Raw genomic sequence first — 17,893 nt, 5'->3', positions numbered from 1 at the left:
GGAAACAAGAGCTGTGCCTGTGCCAAGGAAGGGCTGTGGAGCAGCCCTGGCATGAACTTGTGCCAGGGAAGGACAGGGCTGTGCCCAGGGTCACACTTTGCCTTGTCTGCCCCCATGGGTCAGGGCACCTGGCTGTGTCACACTGGAGACCAGGAGGACTCCCAGGGCCAAGCTGCTGCCTGGGCACTGGCTGACATAAGCAGCAGTTCACAGGACCCTCTGCTTGTCTTCTTACAAGAGAACTGGAGTTCAGGGAGGGGGAAACCCAAAATTCCATCCTTGAGATGCGTGCTCTGCTGAGGAAATGGGAGCTGGAAGCAGCTCTGCTCCAGTGCTTTCCCTAACCCCGCCACTGCCCCTGTGCTGATTCATTGATTTGGACGGGTTATATACTGGGAGGGGAAGAATGAACCACACTCTGCTCTCCTGCCAGCACGGAGCTGTGCTCGCTCGGCGCTCGTGGCTGCAGGACACTCGGGTAAGTCTCCTTCTCCTGCTGCCCCTGGGAGTGGACACAGATTCTGGGGACTCCCAGGGCAGCTCTGAGGGTTGGTGGTGGATCTGCATGTTCAGCACCTTTTTATTTGATGGAGATGTTTATCTTGCAAGTGTTCTCTGAAAAAGTGAGACCACTTAGATGCTGTGGGAGCTGAAAGAGTTACATAGGCAATGTATCCCAGACAATGATCAACAGAAAAAATTAAGGGGGACAATGTAATATTTTGGGGGGAGCAGTGGGATGCTGAGGGGCTGAGCAGCAGAGAATGTTCAGCCTCTTTGTCTGTAAGTTTTTTGTCCCTAGAAGAAAAAGAGAGGTCAATAGCTTCCAGCTGCCTTTCCTGAAGGTTGCTCCAGTGTGGGTGCTCTCACTGCTGCCTTACCAGGGAGTGACATGAGCAGGGCTTTTGATGTGCCGAGCTTTTGGGGAAGTTTATAAATGTCTTGCTATAAACAAAGCTGTTCTTGGATGCAGATTGTTTCCATATGTGAAACATAAACTGTGTTGGCTTGTGGAGGGTTCCTCCCTCTCTGCCTGAGCTCCACAGTGTTCTCTGGGGCCGGGTGGGGAGGAGGGCAGGGCTGTGCCCCAGCAGCCTGGGTGCCAGCTGGGCCACTGGCAGCCCTGTGCTGCCTGACTCTCCTGTCTGGCTGAGCTGTGCTGGGAGCAGGAGGAGTTGCTGGTTTTCTCTGTCCCTTGTGCCACATGAAGCTGTTAATGGGGAGCTGCTCCATGCCAGCCTGCCACAAAGCTGCTGCTTTATTTGAGGGAGGGAGGAGAGGGTGTCCATGGTATCTGTGCTCGTGGGGTAATGGAGAACTTTGCTGGGCACCGTCCCTGGAACCAGCCTGCATACACATGCCCACACCAGACACCCCACTCATGGCTAAAGTTGGCCAGGCTGAGACCTCCTGCTGGGGATGGGGGGAGCACAGGGCCTGCCTGTACCCAGCCTGTGCTGGAGAGTGGGCAAGGGTCCTATTGATCCAGGGTCCCAAGGACTGGAGCTAAAGCATCCCTAGGCTCTGCTCTTGGCTTTCCAACAGGAGCTCAGAGCCAGGAGAGTGCTTGAGGTGCTGGGACAATGCTGGGACCCACTGCAGGTGCTGTGAGACAGCTCTGGTGAAGGTCTGGGCTCTTTGGTGGTGCTGGGGGCCCAGTGCTGCTGGTAGCAGCTCGCCACACTCTGTAAAAGAGGAAACCACTCTCCCAGCTGCCAGAGAAGCCAAGAGAGCTGGGACGCCAGGGATGCCACTAATAGCTGTGGTGTGGCAGCCAGGCACTGTGGCCTCCAGCTCTGTCTTGCTGTGAGCTCCTGCCTAGGCTAATCCAAGCCTTGCCTGCCCCAAGCCTTCCTTTCCTATCCTTCTCTGCCTCATTGCCATGTTGGGAGCAGGATGGCCACAGCCTCAGCGGCTTTTTCCAGGGGGAAAGCAGCACCCATCCCTGACAGTGGCTCTGGGAGCTGGAAAATTGCAGGGGCTGAACCCCCTTCCCATATTTTTTCTGCAGGCCAATGGAGCAGGGAGGCTGGCAGCAGTGGCTGCTGCTGCTTGTGGGCATCCAGCTGGCCAGTAGCCAGTGCCCAGAGCAGTGCAAGTGCATCCGTAGCGCCCAGGTGGAGTGCTCTGGTGCCAACATCACCGCGGTCCCCAGCCCCATCCCTGCCAACGCCATGACCCTGCAGATCATCAACACGCGCATCGCCGAGCTGGGCGCCGCCGCCTTCGGCAACGCCTCCCTGCTGATCGGGCTGCGCGTGGAGAAGAACGCCCTGTCACGCATCAGCCCCGCCGCCTTCCAGAACCTGCCCGACCTGCGCTACCTCAGCCTGGCCAGCAACAAGCTGCAGGAGCTCCCTGTGCAGGTCTTTGAGCCTCTGGACAAGCTGGAGTCTCTGCTCCTCTCCAGCAACCAGATCCTCCGGGTTGAGCCTTCCCACTTCGCCCATCTGAGCAACCTCAAGGAGCTGCAGCTGCACGGGAACAACCTGAAGGAGCTGCAGGAGGGGGTGTTTGACCAGCTGACCAGCCTCACCAAGCTCAACCTGGCCAGGAACAACATCGACCGCCTGCCGCCCCGGGCCTTCGAGCGGCTGGCGCGGCTGCAGGTGCTGCGGCTCTACGAGAACCGGCTCCGGCGCATCCCGGAGGGCGCCTTCGATGGGCTGCCGGAGCTGCAGGAGCTGGGGCTGCACCAGAACCAGCTGGAGATGCTGTCCCCGGAGCTCTTTGTGCACAACACCAACCTGCAGAAGCTCTACCTGTCCAACAACCTCCTCACCGCTCTGCCGAGCGGCATCTTCATGCCCCTGCACGCTCTCACCAAGATCACCCTGTACGCCAACCGCCTGCGGGACATCTCCCCCGATGCCTTTGGGCCCACGCCCAACCTGCAGGAGCTCTGGCTTTATGACAACGAGCTTTCCACCCTCCCCACTGCAGTCTTCAGCAACCTCAGCCAGCTGCAGCTCCTGGTTCTCAGCAAGAACCGGCTGCGGTCGGTGGCACCGCTGGCGTTCCATGGCTTGGGGGAGCTGCTGGAGCTGTCGCTGCACTCCAACGCGCTGCGCCGCCTGGATGCCCGGACGCTGGAGGGGCTGCCCAAGCTGCAAAACATTTCTCTGCACCACAACCAGCTGCAGGCGCTGCCACGGGGCCTCTTTGAAGGCACCCCTGGGCTGCAGCACGTGCAGCTGCACTCCAACGCCCTGGAGTACCTGCCTGCCGGCATCTTCTCCCCGCTGACGGTCCTGCGAGAGGTGAGGCTGCACAACAACTCCTGGCGCTGTGACAAGGGCATCGTGCCCCTGCAGGGCTGGCTGGAGGAGAACCCTCACAAGGTGGGTGAGATACCCCCTCTGTGTGCCCAGCCTCCTGCCCTGCAGGGCGTCCCCATCGCCAGGCTGCCAAAGGACCCGTTCCTCAACCCCCAGCCCCCCACTTCTGCTCCCCATCCCAGCACTCTGTTCCCTGCTGGCACCTCTGAGGCAGCATCACCAGAAGATGCCTCAATGGAGCCCCCCACGGGGCTGCCGGCCTCCCCAAGGGAGGAGGAGGAGAAGAAGGAGGAGGAGGAGAGGGGGCAGTGGGGGCTGACACGCCTGCAGAGTGGGGTGGTGATAGCAGCCATCGTGCTGGTGTCTGTGGCCCTGCTGGCTGCTCTGGTGGCATTGGTGGTCTATGGCTGTAGGAAGAAGAGCCATGTTGAGCTCATGAGGATGAAGGCTCCGAATGAAGCCTGAGTATCTGGCAGACCCTTAGGGCAGAGGTGCTTGTGGGGTCACAGGACATGACAGTGGTTCTGCATCAGCTGCCCATGCTGACTGGGATGGGACAACATCACCGTGTGTGCTGTGTGTACCACTGTCCTGCTCTGCTTTGCCCTGCCCCTGCTCTGCAGCAGAGCCTCCCCACCGAGTCACCTCCCATGGCTGCCCACTATCCCCAGCCCCTCCTGCCTCCAGTGGAGTCTCTGTGCTCCTTCCCTACCCCATCCAGCAGCTGAGGTGTGGGATGCAGAAAGGGACCCCTCGAGCCAGGAGCCATGGCCTGGCCATGATGGTGCTTTACCCCAAATAACAGGAATTCCCCATCCTGCACCTTGCATTGCTCCCTGCAGTGCTGCTGCCCTCATGCTGCCTGCTGTCCTCACCACCGTCCCCACCTCCTGCACCACCGTGCCTCCCCCCTGCCCCTCCTGGGCAGGCAGTGTGAGCTGGGCCAGGAGCCGAGCGAGCACCTTCACCCCAGGAGAGCTGCATGTCCTCAGCTGTTCCATCACTCCCCAGTGCCTGGGCAGGGCTCCCTGCAGGGCTGGGTTGTGCCAGGCTGGCACACCCTGAGTGTGTCAGCTGTGTCCCAGTTGCCTTCCCTGCCTGCAGGCAGGGCAGGCCAGAGCACAACCAGCACTGTCTCCTGCTCCCTGCATCTGCCTGCTTCCCTTCTCCAGCCAGCAGAGCCATGGGACAGTGTGCTGGCACTGGGGCTGGGCAGGAGCAGCCCCCCAGCCCTCTCTGAATGCTGGTGCTGTGCTCCTGCCTCAGCCCTGCAGAGTGCCAGGGGCTTGCACTGGCCCCACTGTGAGGGCAGAGGAGTGGGACCCTCATTTCCTTAACACCCTCCACCAGCTAGTGAGCACCCTGGTCCTGCACTGCTTGACAAAGCTTCTTCATCCTCCTCTTACTCCCTTGAGTGCCCTCCTGTGTGTGCCCAGTGCCCCTGCCTGGTGGCAGCCCGTGGCTGGGGGGATGCTGGCATCACAGTCACACCTCACAGGGGTCAGAGAGTGCTCGCTGCTCTGCACTTTGCAGATGGGTGTCATGCCATCCCCCACAGCACCTGTATCCAGCTCCTTCTCCAGCTGTAGTGTGACCATGGGGGGGTTCAGCTTACCTCCATGTGTACTGCAGTGGCACCAGGCTGCCTGAGAGCTGCTGCTGTGGGACAAGGTGTGTGTTTGGTGTTCAAACTGCTGGCTGCTCATAGCACCTCAGTAGCCAGTGATGGCACAAGCAGCTCCAGGCTGGTGCACGTGATGGGCCACTCCTCTGGGCCAAGTCCTGCATGGTAACAGGAGACACAGGACTGTCACGGGACTGTTGGGTGCTGATGTGTGACCTTCTCATTAAAGTGCCATTGTCCACTCCAAGTGCCAAGAGATGTTTATTCAATCCTTTGGGATGGGCAGCAGGGGAATGGCCCAGCAGGGACAGGGGCTGCACTCGATTTCCACTCCTCAGAGATTTTTACAGTGTTGAGGAAAAGGTTGTATGGTTTGTGAGACTGGGAGAGGGTTGGTGGGCTGTGTTTGCAGAGCCCTTGCTGGTCCCTGGACTCCAGCCTGGGATGATGGACCCAGGAGGGCTAAGCCATACAACAGCAGTGGGTGGGCTTTTGGAGAGTGAGAACTCAGCGAGCTGCTTGATGGAGATGCTGTCTCCTGCACAGTCTGCTGCTGGGGTGGTGGGGAACTTGCTTGGCTCCCTTCAGAGCTGGCTGCCACTGGATTTTGTGAGTTGTGTTTTTCCATGTGTCACCATCTGCTCCATGAGACTGACTGAGTGCAGTAAAGTATTGCTCCTCCTGCCCCTGGGGGTGCCTCTATGGCTGCTGCCAGCCCAGCCTGTGCCAACACAGGCCCTTGCAATGCAACTTTTATGGTAGTGTGTGCTGCTCCTCTGGGCAGGTTGAAACTCCTTAGGAGTTCAGCTGATTCATGGGTCCCTCACCATCCCACTGCTGGCTGGGATGCAAAACCCCTGGTGACCAGCATAATGATCCCACAGTGGTCCCCTCCCCATAGAATCATATGGTTGGAAAAGACCTCTAACATCATCTTCAACCTTCATCTGCCTTGCTGTGCTGCACCTGGTCTCTTCTCTCATAGCAGAGATATTTTGAGCACCGTTGGCCAGTGAAATTTAATAAAGTCCTGGGGTTCTCTTAGGGGGCTTCTGGAAGCAATATGCTGACTTTGGTGTGGGACTGGAGCCACCACAGCAGCAGCCTGCCACCACCCCTGCACCAGTGGGTGTCTGGGGCCAGAATCCCACTTCCTTGCCAGGATGCTCACAGGCAGCTGCCTCTGGCCTCACCTCAGTTCCTCTGAGGCCGGGTTATTTTTCAAAGTGCTCCAAGGACACGGGTTGTTGTTGCCGATAAGCAGCGAGGGGCAGCTCCGCCCCAGCAGGAACAGCTTGTCCCTGCCTTCCCATCCGCCCCAGAAAACACTGTCCCATCTCAGCAAGCAGCATCCCTGCGAATCTGCCGCGGGTTTGGCGACCATCCCCGTGATGCCACACTTGGTAAGTGGTGCCCACACTGCTTGGGTAGTTTGGGGGCCTGGGATGGGTGGGAGCCACTGCTGGCTCTGGTGAACACAAGCGAGATGGAGGAAAGGAAATGCCAAGCCCAGTGCTGCTCTAAGTGCTGGTGTGAGTCCAGGCTGATGTGGGGTGTCTGTAGGTGGCCATTGCTGTGGGGTGGGCACTATCCCCCATCACGAGGCAGCACTGGCATGTGTCCCAACTATGGAGGGACTGGCAGAGGTCTGGAGGCCATGGTCTCAAAAAGTGGTTCTGTGGGCTGGGAATAGATGTTTGGTCAGACAGAATATTCTTCTGCGGGTTGGGTGCTCCTCTGTTTCCTTATGGAAAAAGAAGTACCCGACAGGCAATTAGAAATACGAGTGGTGGAGCCCACTCCTATCGTCACTGAGCTCAGAGCAGCCCTGCAGGGTTGTCTCCAGTGTGTGCAGCACAGCCCTGTGTTTCACATATTCTCCTGCCCTAGAACCTAGCTTTGTGCCTGTAGAGACATCTGATGAGGGTACAGGCTCCCCAAAGACTTCCATGGACCCACACAGGTCCCACCTCAGCTGCTGCTCTGCAGGATGTGGCTGCTTGCCACCTTTGGTGAGGGTGACGTCACCCCAGTTGTCACAGGGTGGGCTGGGACACAGATAAAAACCCTGGGAAGACACTGGGGAGGGAAGTGCTCCCTGTTCCTGCAATGGGAGTGCTGGAGAGGTGCTGGCAGCAGGGCTGGAGGGATACCCCATGGCCAGGGCAGCTGCCTGTGCTGGTGGTGTCTCAGAGGTTGATCCTGCTGCATTTCTAGCTGCAGAAACCCCTTCCCAGCAGTGCCTGTCTGTGGGTGCATGGGGTGATGCTTGGTTCCTTCTCCAGTGCAGGCTGGTGATCTACGTGTTGCTGGGGCTGGGGTCCCTGCTGGTGGGTGCACTGTCCCCATCCTGCCCCCCTACCTGCCAGTGCTATGACACCTCAAAAGTCTTCTGCTCAAGTGAAAGAATGCGGGAGATCCCGGAGGACCTGCCAGGAAGTGCCACCCACCTCTTCTTTGTGGAGACAGCCCTGAGCAGCATCCACAGAGGGAACTTGGGCCCCAGCACCACCCTCACCAAGCTGGTCTTCATCAATAACAATATCCAGGAGCTGGAGGCTGGTGCCTTTCAGGGGCTGCCCAGCCTCACCGAGCTGGAGGTGTCAGGCAACCCCTTGCCAGCCATCAGCCTTGGGGTGCTGGCAGGGTTGACCAGCCTCAGCAAGCTCTCCCTCAATACCAACGCCATCCGCACCCTGCAGCCAGGGCTCTTCACCGGCTCTTGCAGCCTGCAGGACCTGAGCTTGTCACGGAACAGGATCGAGGCGCTGCCCCCCAGCATCTTCCACCCGCTCCGGCGGCTCCAGGCCCTGGACCTGTCACAGAATGTCCTGGCTGAGCTGCCCGATGGGCTGCTGGCCCCACTTGTTTCCCTCCGTGTCCTCAAGCTCAGTGACAACCTGCTGGCTCAGGTGCCTCCTGGTGCTTTCAGGGCACTTGGCCAGCTAACTGAGCTGCACCTGGATGGCAATGGGCTGGAGGAGCTGCCCTCCGGCATCTTCTCCGGGCTGGGCGGGCTGCGGCGGCTGCAGCTGCAGCACAACGCCCTGGCCAGCCTGGCCCCTGACATCTTCACAGGCCTCCTCAACCTCACTGTCCTCAGCCTGGAGGGCAACAACCTGGCCACCGTGCCTGCCATCCTGTTCGCTGGCACCCCTGGACTCCTCCACCTCTCGCTGGCTCGCAATCAGCTGGAGACGCTGCCCCAGGAGCTCTTCGCTAACCTGACAGTGCTGGAAACCCTGGCGCTCTCACACAATGCCATGGGTCACCTGCCCGCGGGGGTTTTCCAGGGGCTGGCACGGCTGACAGAGCTGCAGCTGAGCCACAACAACCTGTCCAGCCTGCCGGAGGGGCTGCTGGCCGGGCTGCCCTTCCTCACCGCCCTGCTGCTTGACCACAACCGCCTGGCCCGCCTGCCCGCGGGGCTCTTCGATGACAACGAGCAGCTGGTGCGGGTGGGGCTTTCTGACAACCCCTGGCTCTGTGACTGCCGCCTCTCCCACCTCCTGAACTGGCTCCAGAGCTTTGCCGAGCCCCTCATCCACGGCCAAGCTTTCTGTGCCGGTCCAGCTGCTCTCCAGGGCCAGTCCCTGCTGGAGGTGTCCCACGGGCAGCTGCAGTGCCCGGGAGCGCACGGTGTGTCCCCAGAGGAAGGCTGGGACACAGATGCTCCGGGGCAGTGCACCTACACCAGCCCCGAGGGCGCCGTGAGCGTGGCCTGCAATGCCACATCCTGCCAGCGGCTCAGCCTGCGCCTGCCTCCCCCCGGGCAGCCGCGGGGCTCGGGGCCGGCTGGGTACCGGGGCGCCTGGGTGCTGCACTCCCGCTGCGGCACGCTGCAGGTCAGTGTCCTCGTCACAGCACAGAGCGGGAACGAGACCGCGTCACCAGCTGTCCCCACTGCGCCCTAGAGCTTGAGCAGGCATTTGCTTCTGCTCTGGAAACCTCTGAACCAGCCCGGGAAACCAACAGCTCTCCTTCTCGCTCTGCTATCGCTGCCATGGTCACCGCTGTCCCCGAGCTCTCCGCAGCAGCTGGCCTGGCGGTATTTATCCTCTCAGCTATGTGTTTCCTGTGTATTTCAAATATAATTAAAATTTATCTATTATTTCTGTGCTACTAGTTCCCATGGCAGAGAGAAGAATCGTTCTGTTGCCCCCACCACTGTCTGTGTGGCTGGGAGAGGCAGTGAAGGTCGATGTGGTACACTGGGATCTTGTCAGGAGCTGTGCATGGTGTGGCACAGGTGCCTGGTGGTGAGTATGCCACCCTGGCATGCTCATGGGTGTGCTCATGTCTGCCTGCTGCAGCCACCTTCCCTTGGAGGGATGAGAGGCCCAGCTGCAGCCTGGCAAAACCTCAGGACACACATTTGTGTTGTCAAGGGAGGTGTGGGTGATTGCTGCTGATTGCCCAACAAGGGGCATGAGTTGCCTGGCTGCACGTAAGCTCCAGCCCAGGTGTGCACAGGCAGGTACTGCCAACGTGTCAGGGCTTGGTCTGCAGCCCTGCAGCCTGAAAATTTAACGTGGCAAGTTTCAAATAAACAAGAGGAAGAAGGGTGAGTGGAACAGGTTGCCCAGTGGTGAGGTTGTAGTCTCCTTCTCTGAATATACTCACAAGCCATCTGAACAGAGCCGTGGGTACCCCGGGAACCCTGCTTCAGTGAGGAGATTGGACTAGATAACTTAACACTGGTCCATTCCAACTTCTCCCATCTTGGGATTCTGATTCTGTGACCTGTGGAGACGAGGCACAAAGCCCCAGCAGTGCTGCCCACCGGGGGTGACAGGTAAGGCGTGAGCTCCCCTGGGAGGGCGAGTGTGGGCGCACACACAGGGGTGTAAGCACTTGTCAGCGCGGGTCCGTGTGTGTCTGTCCGTGTCTGTGAGTGTCCCTGAGTGTCCCCGAGTGTCCCGTGTCTGTCGGTGTCCGTGCATGCCGAGTGGCGGTGCTGCGGCACCATCTCGTGGCCGTCGGGACCGGGCTCCGCGGGCGGACACGGATCCGTACGGCGTTGACCTTGGAAAGGGGTAAGGCTGCTGAAAATGTGCAGTAGCTTGTTTTTTAATTTGCCAGGAAAAGTGCAATGAAACCCAGCAAGCAGAAGCTGAGCTAGTACAGGAGCAGGTGAAAATGGAAAAGTTTAAATGCAATCAGTGCAATTACCAATGGGGAAGCGATGGATATCCTGTCAGTTTGCTGCAAAATGAGCATCCCACAGGATGCCCTGCACTAGCCAGGGGCTCTGGGTGTCACCATGGGAGGGTCTTTGGCTTGCACTGGGGTGCAGCACACAACACTAGGGCCAGCAAGGTGTGGAGCTGTGGGGCTGAGCACAGAGCCCAGGTGTTGTTGTATCTGTCGAGCCACAGATGTTTCACTGTTTATCAGCATTTACAAATGGCTTCAGAACTGCACTGTTAGCTACATAAGGCAAATGCTGAGGAATGAAGCAGCTGTCTGTTGTGTCAGTGGGGGTGGTGTTTGTGAAACTGGTGAGTTATCCTGGTGGAGATATGGGACCACAGAGACCACTGCCTGCACACAGGCTGGCCTGGAGATCTTCAGCTTTCCCTGGATGTGACGAGACAAGTGGTGCCAGCAGATAAGGCAAGGGGAGTACGTGACTGCGTCCTCTGCGAGGGGTTTCTGCTGTGGCCTCCTTCCCTGGGGCACAGCTCCTCTGCTGCCCCTTATCTCCCCACACAGACCTGTGTCCTGACTCACGTGAAACCGAGCCCTGTGCTGGGATGTGGATAAAGAGCTGGCCAGGTGATGAGACCCCCATCCGGTGTCCTGGCTCCTCGCGTGGCATGGCTCACTCCGGGGGCTGAACTCGTTTGCCAGTGCTCAACCAAGTAAGTGATGCAAAATGCTTTTCCTGCTCTTTAAAATATGCAGGGAGGGGCGGTGTGGAGGGCTGTTGGTCATTTCCTTGCAGCAAGGAACAGGGGAGGCTTCAGTGCTATGAGCTGGGACCATTTCTCCAAGATTCTGCCTGCCTGAAGTAGGGACAAGCACAGGACCACAGTGAGGGTTTTAAAAGGGCTTTGTGGTTCAAAACTGTCTATTTTCATCCCCACACACTCAGCCATTTCCACATTTCACCCACTGCACTGCCCTTGAAGCAGGCACTTCTACAGCCACAGCTCCAGCTCCTCCACCTGAGTGTCCCTGGGGACAGGATGGGCAGGGGTCAGCAGTGGCTTCTGCCTGGGAGCCCTGGGGGGCAGCCTGCACAACCAGTGTCACTTCCCACCCATTTTTACTCAAACCCAGTGGCTTTCAGTCTCCTGTATGTCTCAACATTCTTTTAAAAAAATTACTGTTCCTAGAAGATTTACCCTCACAGTGTAAGTTTTATTTGCCAGCTTTGATGGTGACCCAAGAAGAAACCTGTACCTCTTTTCCCTGCTCCCACCCAGGGATGTGAATTGAAAGTTGGAAATATGGTCCCAGTAAGGTGTTCCTGGCACTTAAACCCCAGTTAATGTATTAGCTGAGTGTTTCCAAATGCTTCCATGGAAGGAGTGGGTTCTACTAGTAGGTGTGCATCAGTGATTTCCTACTTCCTACCTGCAAGGTCAGACCCCAAATGTTAGGTGTTTAAGAGTTCATCTGTGGACATTCCAAGGTTTTAATGAGCCTTGCTGAAAATCTGGGTTGCTGTTCACAGGTTAACTATTTCTGTCTGTCAGAGCTGCATAACCAAGGCCAAAATGTGGTGCAATTAGCAAGAATCCTGAAAAAGAGATGCTTAGAAGCCATGTTTTAAATCAGCCCCCTGAACTGAGAGAAGCAGCTATGAAATAACAAGTCTACCCAGTACAGTGTGGAAATTCTAAGCACACAAGGTCCTCTGGTCCTGGCTGGCTCCTGGGAGCCTTGCTGATCCCTCATTAGCAAGTGCAGGGCTGACTGCTTCTGTTGTTGCCTGAATGGGCTGTTGCTCTGCTGACTAACTGGACCCACTGGGGCAGCACTAATGGGCAGCAGCACTTTGCCTTCTTCACCCAGTTCAAACATGTGAGAAGAAGGGCCAGAGAACAGACTGTCCAGCCCTTGTCCCTCCTGCAGCATCTCCCACTGCAAGCCATGAGCTGGCATGCTTTCCCTCTCCATCCCTTGGTACCAACAGCAGTGAACTTGTGTAAATGCAGGATATGTTTGCTTGTCCAGTCTCTCCTTCTCATGAGAGAAGGCATGAGTCATGGCAGGTGAATAGGAGAGTCCTGAGAGTTGAACAACAGTGTGAACAGCTCATGAGCTATGGACAGAGATTTCTTGTTCTTCATAACTGATTTTTGAAACTTTTTTTTCCCCAGGACAATGTACCAGCATTTCCTTTTCCTTTTCTTCCTCTCCTTCAATCCCCATAATTGCCAAGATCAAATCCTGGGTGAAGATCCATATGAAATGCCCAAAGACTACCAGGAGGTCTACAGAGGGACAAAAAATGATGTCAAAGAGATCCCAAAGATTGCAAAGCCCTTTGTTTCTGAGATGATCTTTGTGCAAACCAGCATCACTGCTATAAGGAAAGGTGCCTTCAGGTACATGCCCAATCTGATCAAGATTTTGTTCATTGGCAACAAGATCGAGACTGTTGAACCTGGAGCCTTTGATAATTTGGACAAGTTGAGGGACTTGGACATCTCTGGTGCCTCATTAGAAAAACTATCTGTGGGCACTTTCCAAAACCTTCCAAGTTTACAGAGGCTGGAGCTGAGAGACAGCCAGCTCAGATCCATCCCCAAAGGCCTGTTTGATGGGCTGAAAAGTTTGGGAGAGCTCTCCCTGCACATCAATGCAATTCCTTCTCTTCCAGAAGGCATTTTTGATTCTCTTGTCAATCTAACCTTTTTGGATCTGTCTAGAAACAGGATCACAACTCTTCCTGTGAATGCCTTTAGCAAACTGACCCAGCTGCAAGTCCTCAGGCTGTATGAAAATGAGTTGCAGGACCTGCCAGAGGGACTGCTAGACAGTCAGCTGGAGCTGCAGGAGCTCAGCCTCCAGAGCAACAGGCTCAGGGCACTGCCACCCATGCTTCTGAGGAACCTGCCTCACCTGGAGAAGCTCCTCTTGGACAACAACCTCATCAGTGTTCTCCCACCTCAGGGCTTTTTTGGTTTAAACAAACTGAAGTTGCTGACTCTGGGCTCAAACCATATCGTGGAGCTGCCCTGCTGCCTTTTGGACACCATGCCCCACCTGCGGGAGCTGGATCTGGGCAGGAACAGTTTGGCCACCCTTCCAGATGGCATCTTTGTCAACCTCACATCCCTTGGCAAACTCATCTTGTCCCACAACCACCTATCAGCCCTGCCAAGAGGAGTCTTCAGTGGGCTCAGCAAGCTCTTGGACCTCCAGCTGGACACAAATCAGCTCTCTGCTCTGGATGAAGAGGTCTTTGCTTCTCTCCCAAATCTGAAAACCCTCAACCTTCGAAAGAATCAGCTGGAGAGTGTTCCCCAAGGGCTCCTAAACCCTCTGAAGAAGCTCAGCTCAGTGTATCTTAGTGGCAACCCATGGAGATGTGACTGCAACCTCTGCTACCTGTACCGTTGGATCCTGGGCAACAGGGAGAAGGTCAAACTGTCCACCCAAGTCTCCTGCAAGAGCCCACCCCACCTGGCAGGGCAAGCAGTAACATTGCTGAAGGAGGAACACCTGATTTGCCCAGGAACTCTGCCATTTAATGCCACACCATCACAAAGGACAACATTCATGTCACATGGAGTCGTGTCCACAGCAGCACCAGCCACGCTGTCGTTGGCATCCTTTCCCATCAGGACACTGCCAACCACTCTTTCACCTGTGGTCACCTCTGCTGTGTTGCCAACCATGCCAGTGGAGGCTGCCTTCACCACTCTGTCACCAACCAAGCCATCTAAGGCCTTTGTCACCATCCCACCCCCAGCTGTGCTGCAGAAGGCCTTCAGTGCCAGTCCATCAACAGCCAATAAGCCTAAGACCTCCATCACCACAATGTCAACAACCACTGTGCCCAGGTCCTCCATCACCTCACCATCAACAACCACTGTGCCCAGGTCCTCCATCACCTCACCATCACCAACTGTGCTACCAAAAGCCTTCGTCAGCACCTCATCACCAGTTGTGCTGTCAGAGACCTCCATTACCACCTCATCACCAGCTGTGCTGCCTAAGGCCTCCACTGCCACACCACCACCATCAGCTGAGATGCCCAAGGCTTCCATCACCACCTCATCATCAGCTGTTTCAACTTCAGCCATCGTAAGACCAAAATCTCCCGGGGCCACCCACCTAGAACTTGTGCCACCCACTCTAGCTTCTGCCACCACGCTGGTGCCAACAAGGCCACTGGCAGCCACCAGCAGGCAAGAGCCTCCTGCTCTCTCAGTGCCCAGGGAGAGGCCAGCCACCATCCCCCAGGGGACACCCACAGCCCCTGCTGTCTCTGCTCCCTCCGTGGCTCTGCAGCCGTTCCCCAGCACTGCTGCTCTGGGCACAGTCCCGCTGGCCTCACGTTCACCATCGCACCGTGCTCCTGCACCAGGCAGGGAATGGGGCTATTCCACCACGTGGAACTTGTCCACAGCTGGTGCTCAGCCCACCCCCACCGCCCCCCAGCACGCTCCTGCCCCGGCAGGGACCGTCCCGCTCCCAGCACCTCCCATCCCCGCACCGCCAGCCAGCCCGAGCCCCCGGCCAGCCTCCCCCACTCATCGTGCCAGGAGCATGTCCCTGTGGACCAGCCCATGGCAGTGCCAGGTGTCCCTGGCCCTGGGGCTGGCCGTGCTGGCACTGCAGGCAGCCTGCACACTGCTGGGAGGGGTGGTGGCTCTCCTTCTTCACCAGGACACCCGCCACCACCCCGGGCCACCTGTGAGGCTGCTGAGCCTTCAGGCCCTGGCTGCTCCGGGCACCCCTGAGCCAGCCATGGCACCACCTTGAGCTTGGCTCCCCTGCCTGACCTCCTCTGGGGTCTGCAGCCGCGCTGGCCCCGGGATGGGGGTCCCGGCACGCAGGCCGATCCCAGGGAAGGGGTCCCAGCAGTCAGGCAGTTTTGGGATGGCTCCCGGCGATGCTGGAGCCTGCCAGCCTACGCGCCGTGTCCCTGCCTGACGGCCCTTCTGCCGAGGGACACTAGATGGCATCCCGACACCGGCAGTGTCACCGGCCACGACGCGCCGCAGCCCCGCAGCCGCCGGCCGGGACTCGCCGCACACGGGACACGGCTGCTCTGCGCTCGTAGGGTCGGGAGCCCCTACCCGAATCTCCTCCCATCCCTGGAAGGTGCTTGCAGTCCTTGAGGAAGGATAACCACAAGGCTTCCTGCCCTGCGCCCTGTCTTCCCTGTGCCACGTTACAGGATGTGTCAGTGTCTGTACCACCATCATACACAGACCTCCTCCCAGTCCCTCTCCCTTTTCTCCTCCCTAATATTAAAGTCTCCCCTGCAGGTCTGATGGGCTGGTGAGAAGACTATTTTCATGCTGGGGGTTTTCTTGGCACACTGCTGTGGGGGATTCCTGTTGCATGCTGAGTGTAGGGTCCCCAGCCAGTGCTGGGAGAGGACCAGGGCTGACCCTCCACAGGCACTGTGAGACAATAGATAAGCTTTTCTTCCCACTCTTAAATCTCATGTCTCCCAAAACCCCTCTGTGGTGCTGCCTAGCCAGCCCCTCTGAAAGAGTGATGTTTCAGCATGGCTGGCCGTGTGCTTTTTTACCATAGCCTCACCTGGGGCTGAGCCCTGGCTGCAGGATGGGAGCGGGTCTGTTGGGAAACTTGGGAGGAAGGTTGATGAGCCTTCACCTCCGCAGTCCTGGGCTCCTGCCAGGCCCGGGGAAGTGCCAAACTTAAACAAAAGTGGCGGTTCCTCTGTGGTTTCTGCCATCACAGAAAGTGTTGAAATCTTTCCTGGGAAGATTTATTCCAGGAGAATTTGAGCTGATGAACACAGGATTGGTTCGGGTCCCTAGGTACCTTTTTTTTTGCTCTAGGTTCAGTGTTGATTTTGCCCTGTGCAAGGTAAGCTGCTCCCAAATTTGATCAGAGTTTCTACAGGGTTATAGGTGTCTGTCTTTAACTCCTTGCCATTGCTGCTGGTGCCTGCTCCATCTTGTCCTGCCTTTGGGTGGCCTTCCCCACTTGTGTGGTGTAGGGGCTGCCTGGCTTGGAGGTGTCCCAGTGAAAGCATCCCTGAAAAGCAATAGTCTGGACGTGTGTTTCACAAGGTAAAGTGGGACAACAACTCAAACCTCCTGGCCAGCAAAGCCCTGAGCTCCCCAGTTCCCCTGCCTGGTGCAAGACAGGAGGAGGAGGAAGGGGCATTGTTCCAGAGCACGTGCCTGCAGCTGTGCATTAGGGACCTGGATATTCATCCTGGCTAAGAACCTGTGCAGTGTTACAAGCCCTTCAGCTACTCCTTGAAGTCCTGCTGACGGCTGTGAAATACGGGAGGCGAGCGCGGGGCAGCACATCTGGGCGGGATGGAGCGAGCGGCTCCGGGGCCAGGGCTGGCACAGCAGGTAATGAGATACAGATGAGGGGGAGGGAGTGTTTTTTCTGGCAATCCAGATGGACTCGGCTTAATACTTGATTTAGAGGGTTTGAAAGCGGGGGCTGGCTGCTGGGGAACAGACCCCAAGCACTTCCCGAGGTGATGAGGGGGGGTCTCTGCTGGCTTTTCAGATATTTAATGGCCCAGTGCAGTCTAAACAGGGAAGTACTTCGGGGTGAGATTAGCACAACATAATCACATCTTAAAAGGTCTTCAGAGACACAAGGCATGTCCGCTCTCATATTAATTACTGGTTATTAATAAAGCTGGGGTCAGGCACGAGGTGTTCACTCTGGAGTGTGCTGGTTCCCTCTTTGCGGGGAGGTGCTGTACCCAAAAGCAGCACAAAGCCCTGCAGCCTCCACCTGTGCCCATCCGGCTCTGGAAGCCAAATGGCCAACATTCCTACAACTGCTTTTAAAACTAATTTGCCCCATAATACACCGAAAGGGCCACATCTTTCTAAGTGCCCAGAACACCTCTAAGTGCTTCAGAGTGCTGTAAAATAATAACAGCCAAGGGTGTTCTCAGCACGGGAATTTCCTGCTATGATCGATTTGTAATTTGCAAGGAAAATTCAGCGTGCATGTTCCCGGGGCCAGGCTGGTGCAGCCGGCTCACAGGCAAGAGTCAGCTCCCTCCACCACTTAAGGGCAGTCCTTGGAGGGTTATGGCTGGGCTGGGCTGGGAGGAATTAGCAGCTGTTCCCTTTTTCCCCTGTTGGCCCCAGTGTACTCCAGGAGGAAAGGAGTTTAAAGGGATGCAGGGTGTCCTGAGCAGCCTGTGGGGCAGCTTGTTGAGCAAGAGCAGCCAGAGAGGAGGTGGAGCTGGAGCAGAGCATGGGGATCTGCACCAGAGAGATCAGTGTTTGCTGCTTCAGGGCTACAGCTCACTGCAATGAAGGAGCATGGCTGGGGCAGGTGCTGTGCACAGTCCCCAGCACACCCTCTCCACTCTGCTGTGGGCAGCCCAGGCATCCCTTTGCAGCATGCCACTGCACTGGGTAGTGGTTGGTAGATTTTTAATCTGTGGATTTCTCTGAACTCAGGTAAGATTCACAGCACCATGTGGTGAGGAGCACCCAGGATTGCCCATACACTGAACAAGACATCACCTCACTTTGCTTTTCCTCTGCTTACTGCTTCTTGCACAGGATGCCCCTGGTCCTTGCTTTGGAAAAAAAAAGTTGAGCATCCCTGTGTGGCATCTCCAGACAGCTGGTGACACTCTACACCTCTTCCCAATTGCTGTGACTGCCTGAGGTCCTCATAGCCTCAGGTGACCAACTGCTGGAAGCAGAGACAGGTCACCATGCATGTGTGTCCTTGAGCAGCGCTGGGACTGGGGGTCTCCAGCAGGGCCTGGGAGTCCTGCAGCTGCTGCTGGCTCTCTTCCTTGCCCTGTGCAGATGAGAAGTGGTTCCCACAGCACTGT

At 57.2% G+C, this 17,893-nt stretch overlaps 4 protein-coding genes across 4 annotated transcripts in view; 3 read left to right on the top strand and 1 right to left on the bottom strand.

The window, feature by feature from the left end:
• The window catches only part of OPA1 (OPA1 mitochondrial dynamin like GTPase), a 399,390-nt gene that overhangs the window by 181,342 nt on the left and 200,155 nt on the right, over positions 1-17,893 (bottom strand). The window lies entirely within an intron of this gene.
• LOC306806252 (uncharacterized protein) lies at positions 1,555-6,247 on the top strand. The gene has a single exon (XM_079314793.1). It carries the CDS (start codon positions 2,016-2,018, stop codon positions 3,741-3,743), a length of 1,728 nt encoding a protein of 575 aa, XP_079170919.1. The 5' UTR covers positions 1,555-2,015; the 3' UTR covers positions 3,744-6,247.
• Positions 6,549-9,013, top strand: LOC306806251 (uncharacterized protein). The gene has a single exon (XM_079314792.1). The coding sequence runs from the start codon at positions 7,059-7,061 to the stop codon at positions 8,814-8,816; it is 1,758 nt and encodes a 585-aa protein (XP_079170918.1). The 5' UTR covers positions 6,549-7,058; the 3' UTR covers positions 8,817-9,013.
• Positions 11,506-14,939, top strand: LOC306806186 (uncharacterized protein). Its single transcript, XM_079314670.1, has one exon. The coding sequence runs from the start codon at positions 12,238-12,240 to the stop codon at positions 14,845-14,847; it is 2,610 nt and encodes an 869-aa protein (XP_079170796.1). The 5' UTR covers positions 11,506-12,237; the 3' UTR covers positions 14,848-14,939.

Source organism: Erithacus rubecula (assembly GCF_903797595.1).
Source record: "Erithacus rubecula genome assembly, chromosome: 11".
Classification (NCBI taxonomy): Eukaryota; Metazoa; Chordata; class Aves; order Passeriformes; family Muscicapidae; genus Erithacus; species Erithacus rubecula.
Note: the sequence above shows the minus strand (reverse complement) of the source record. Positions and strands in the feature narration are given on the sequence as shown.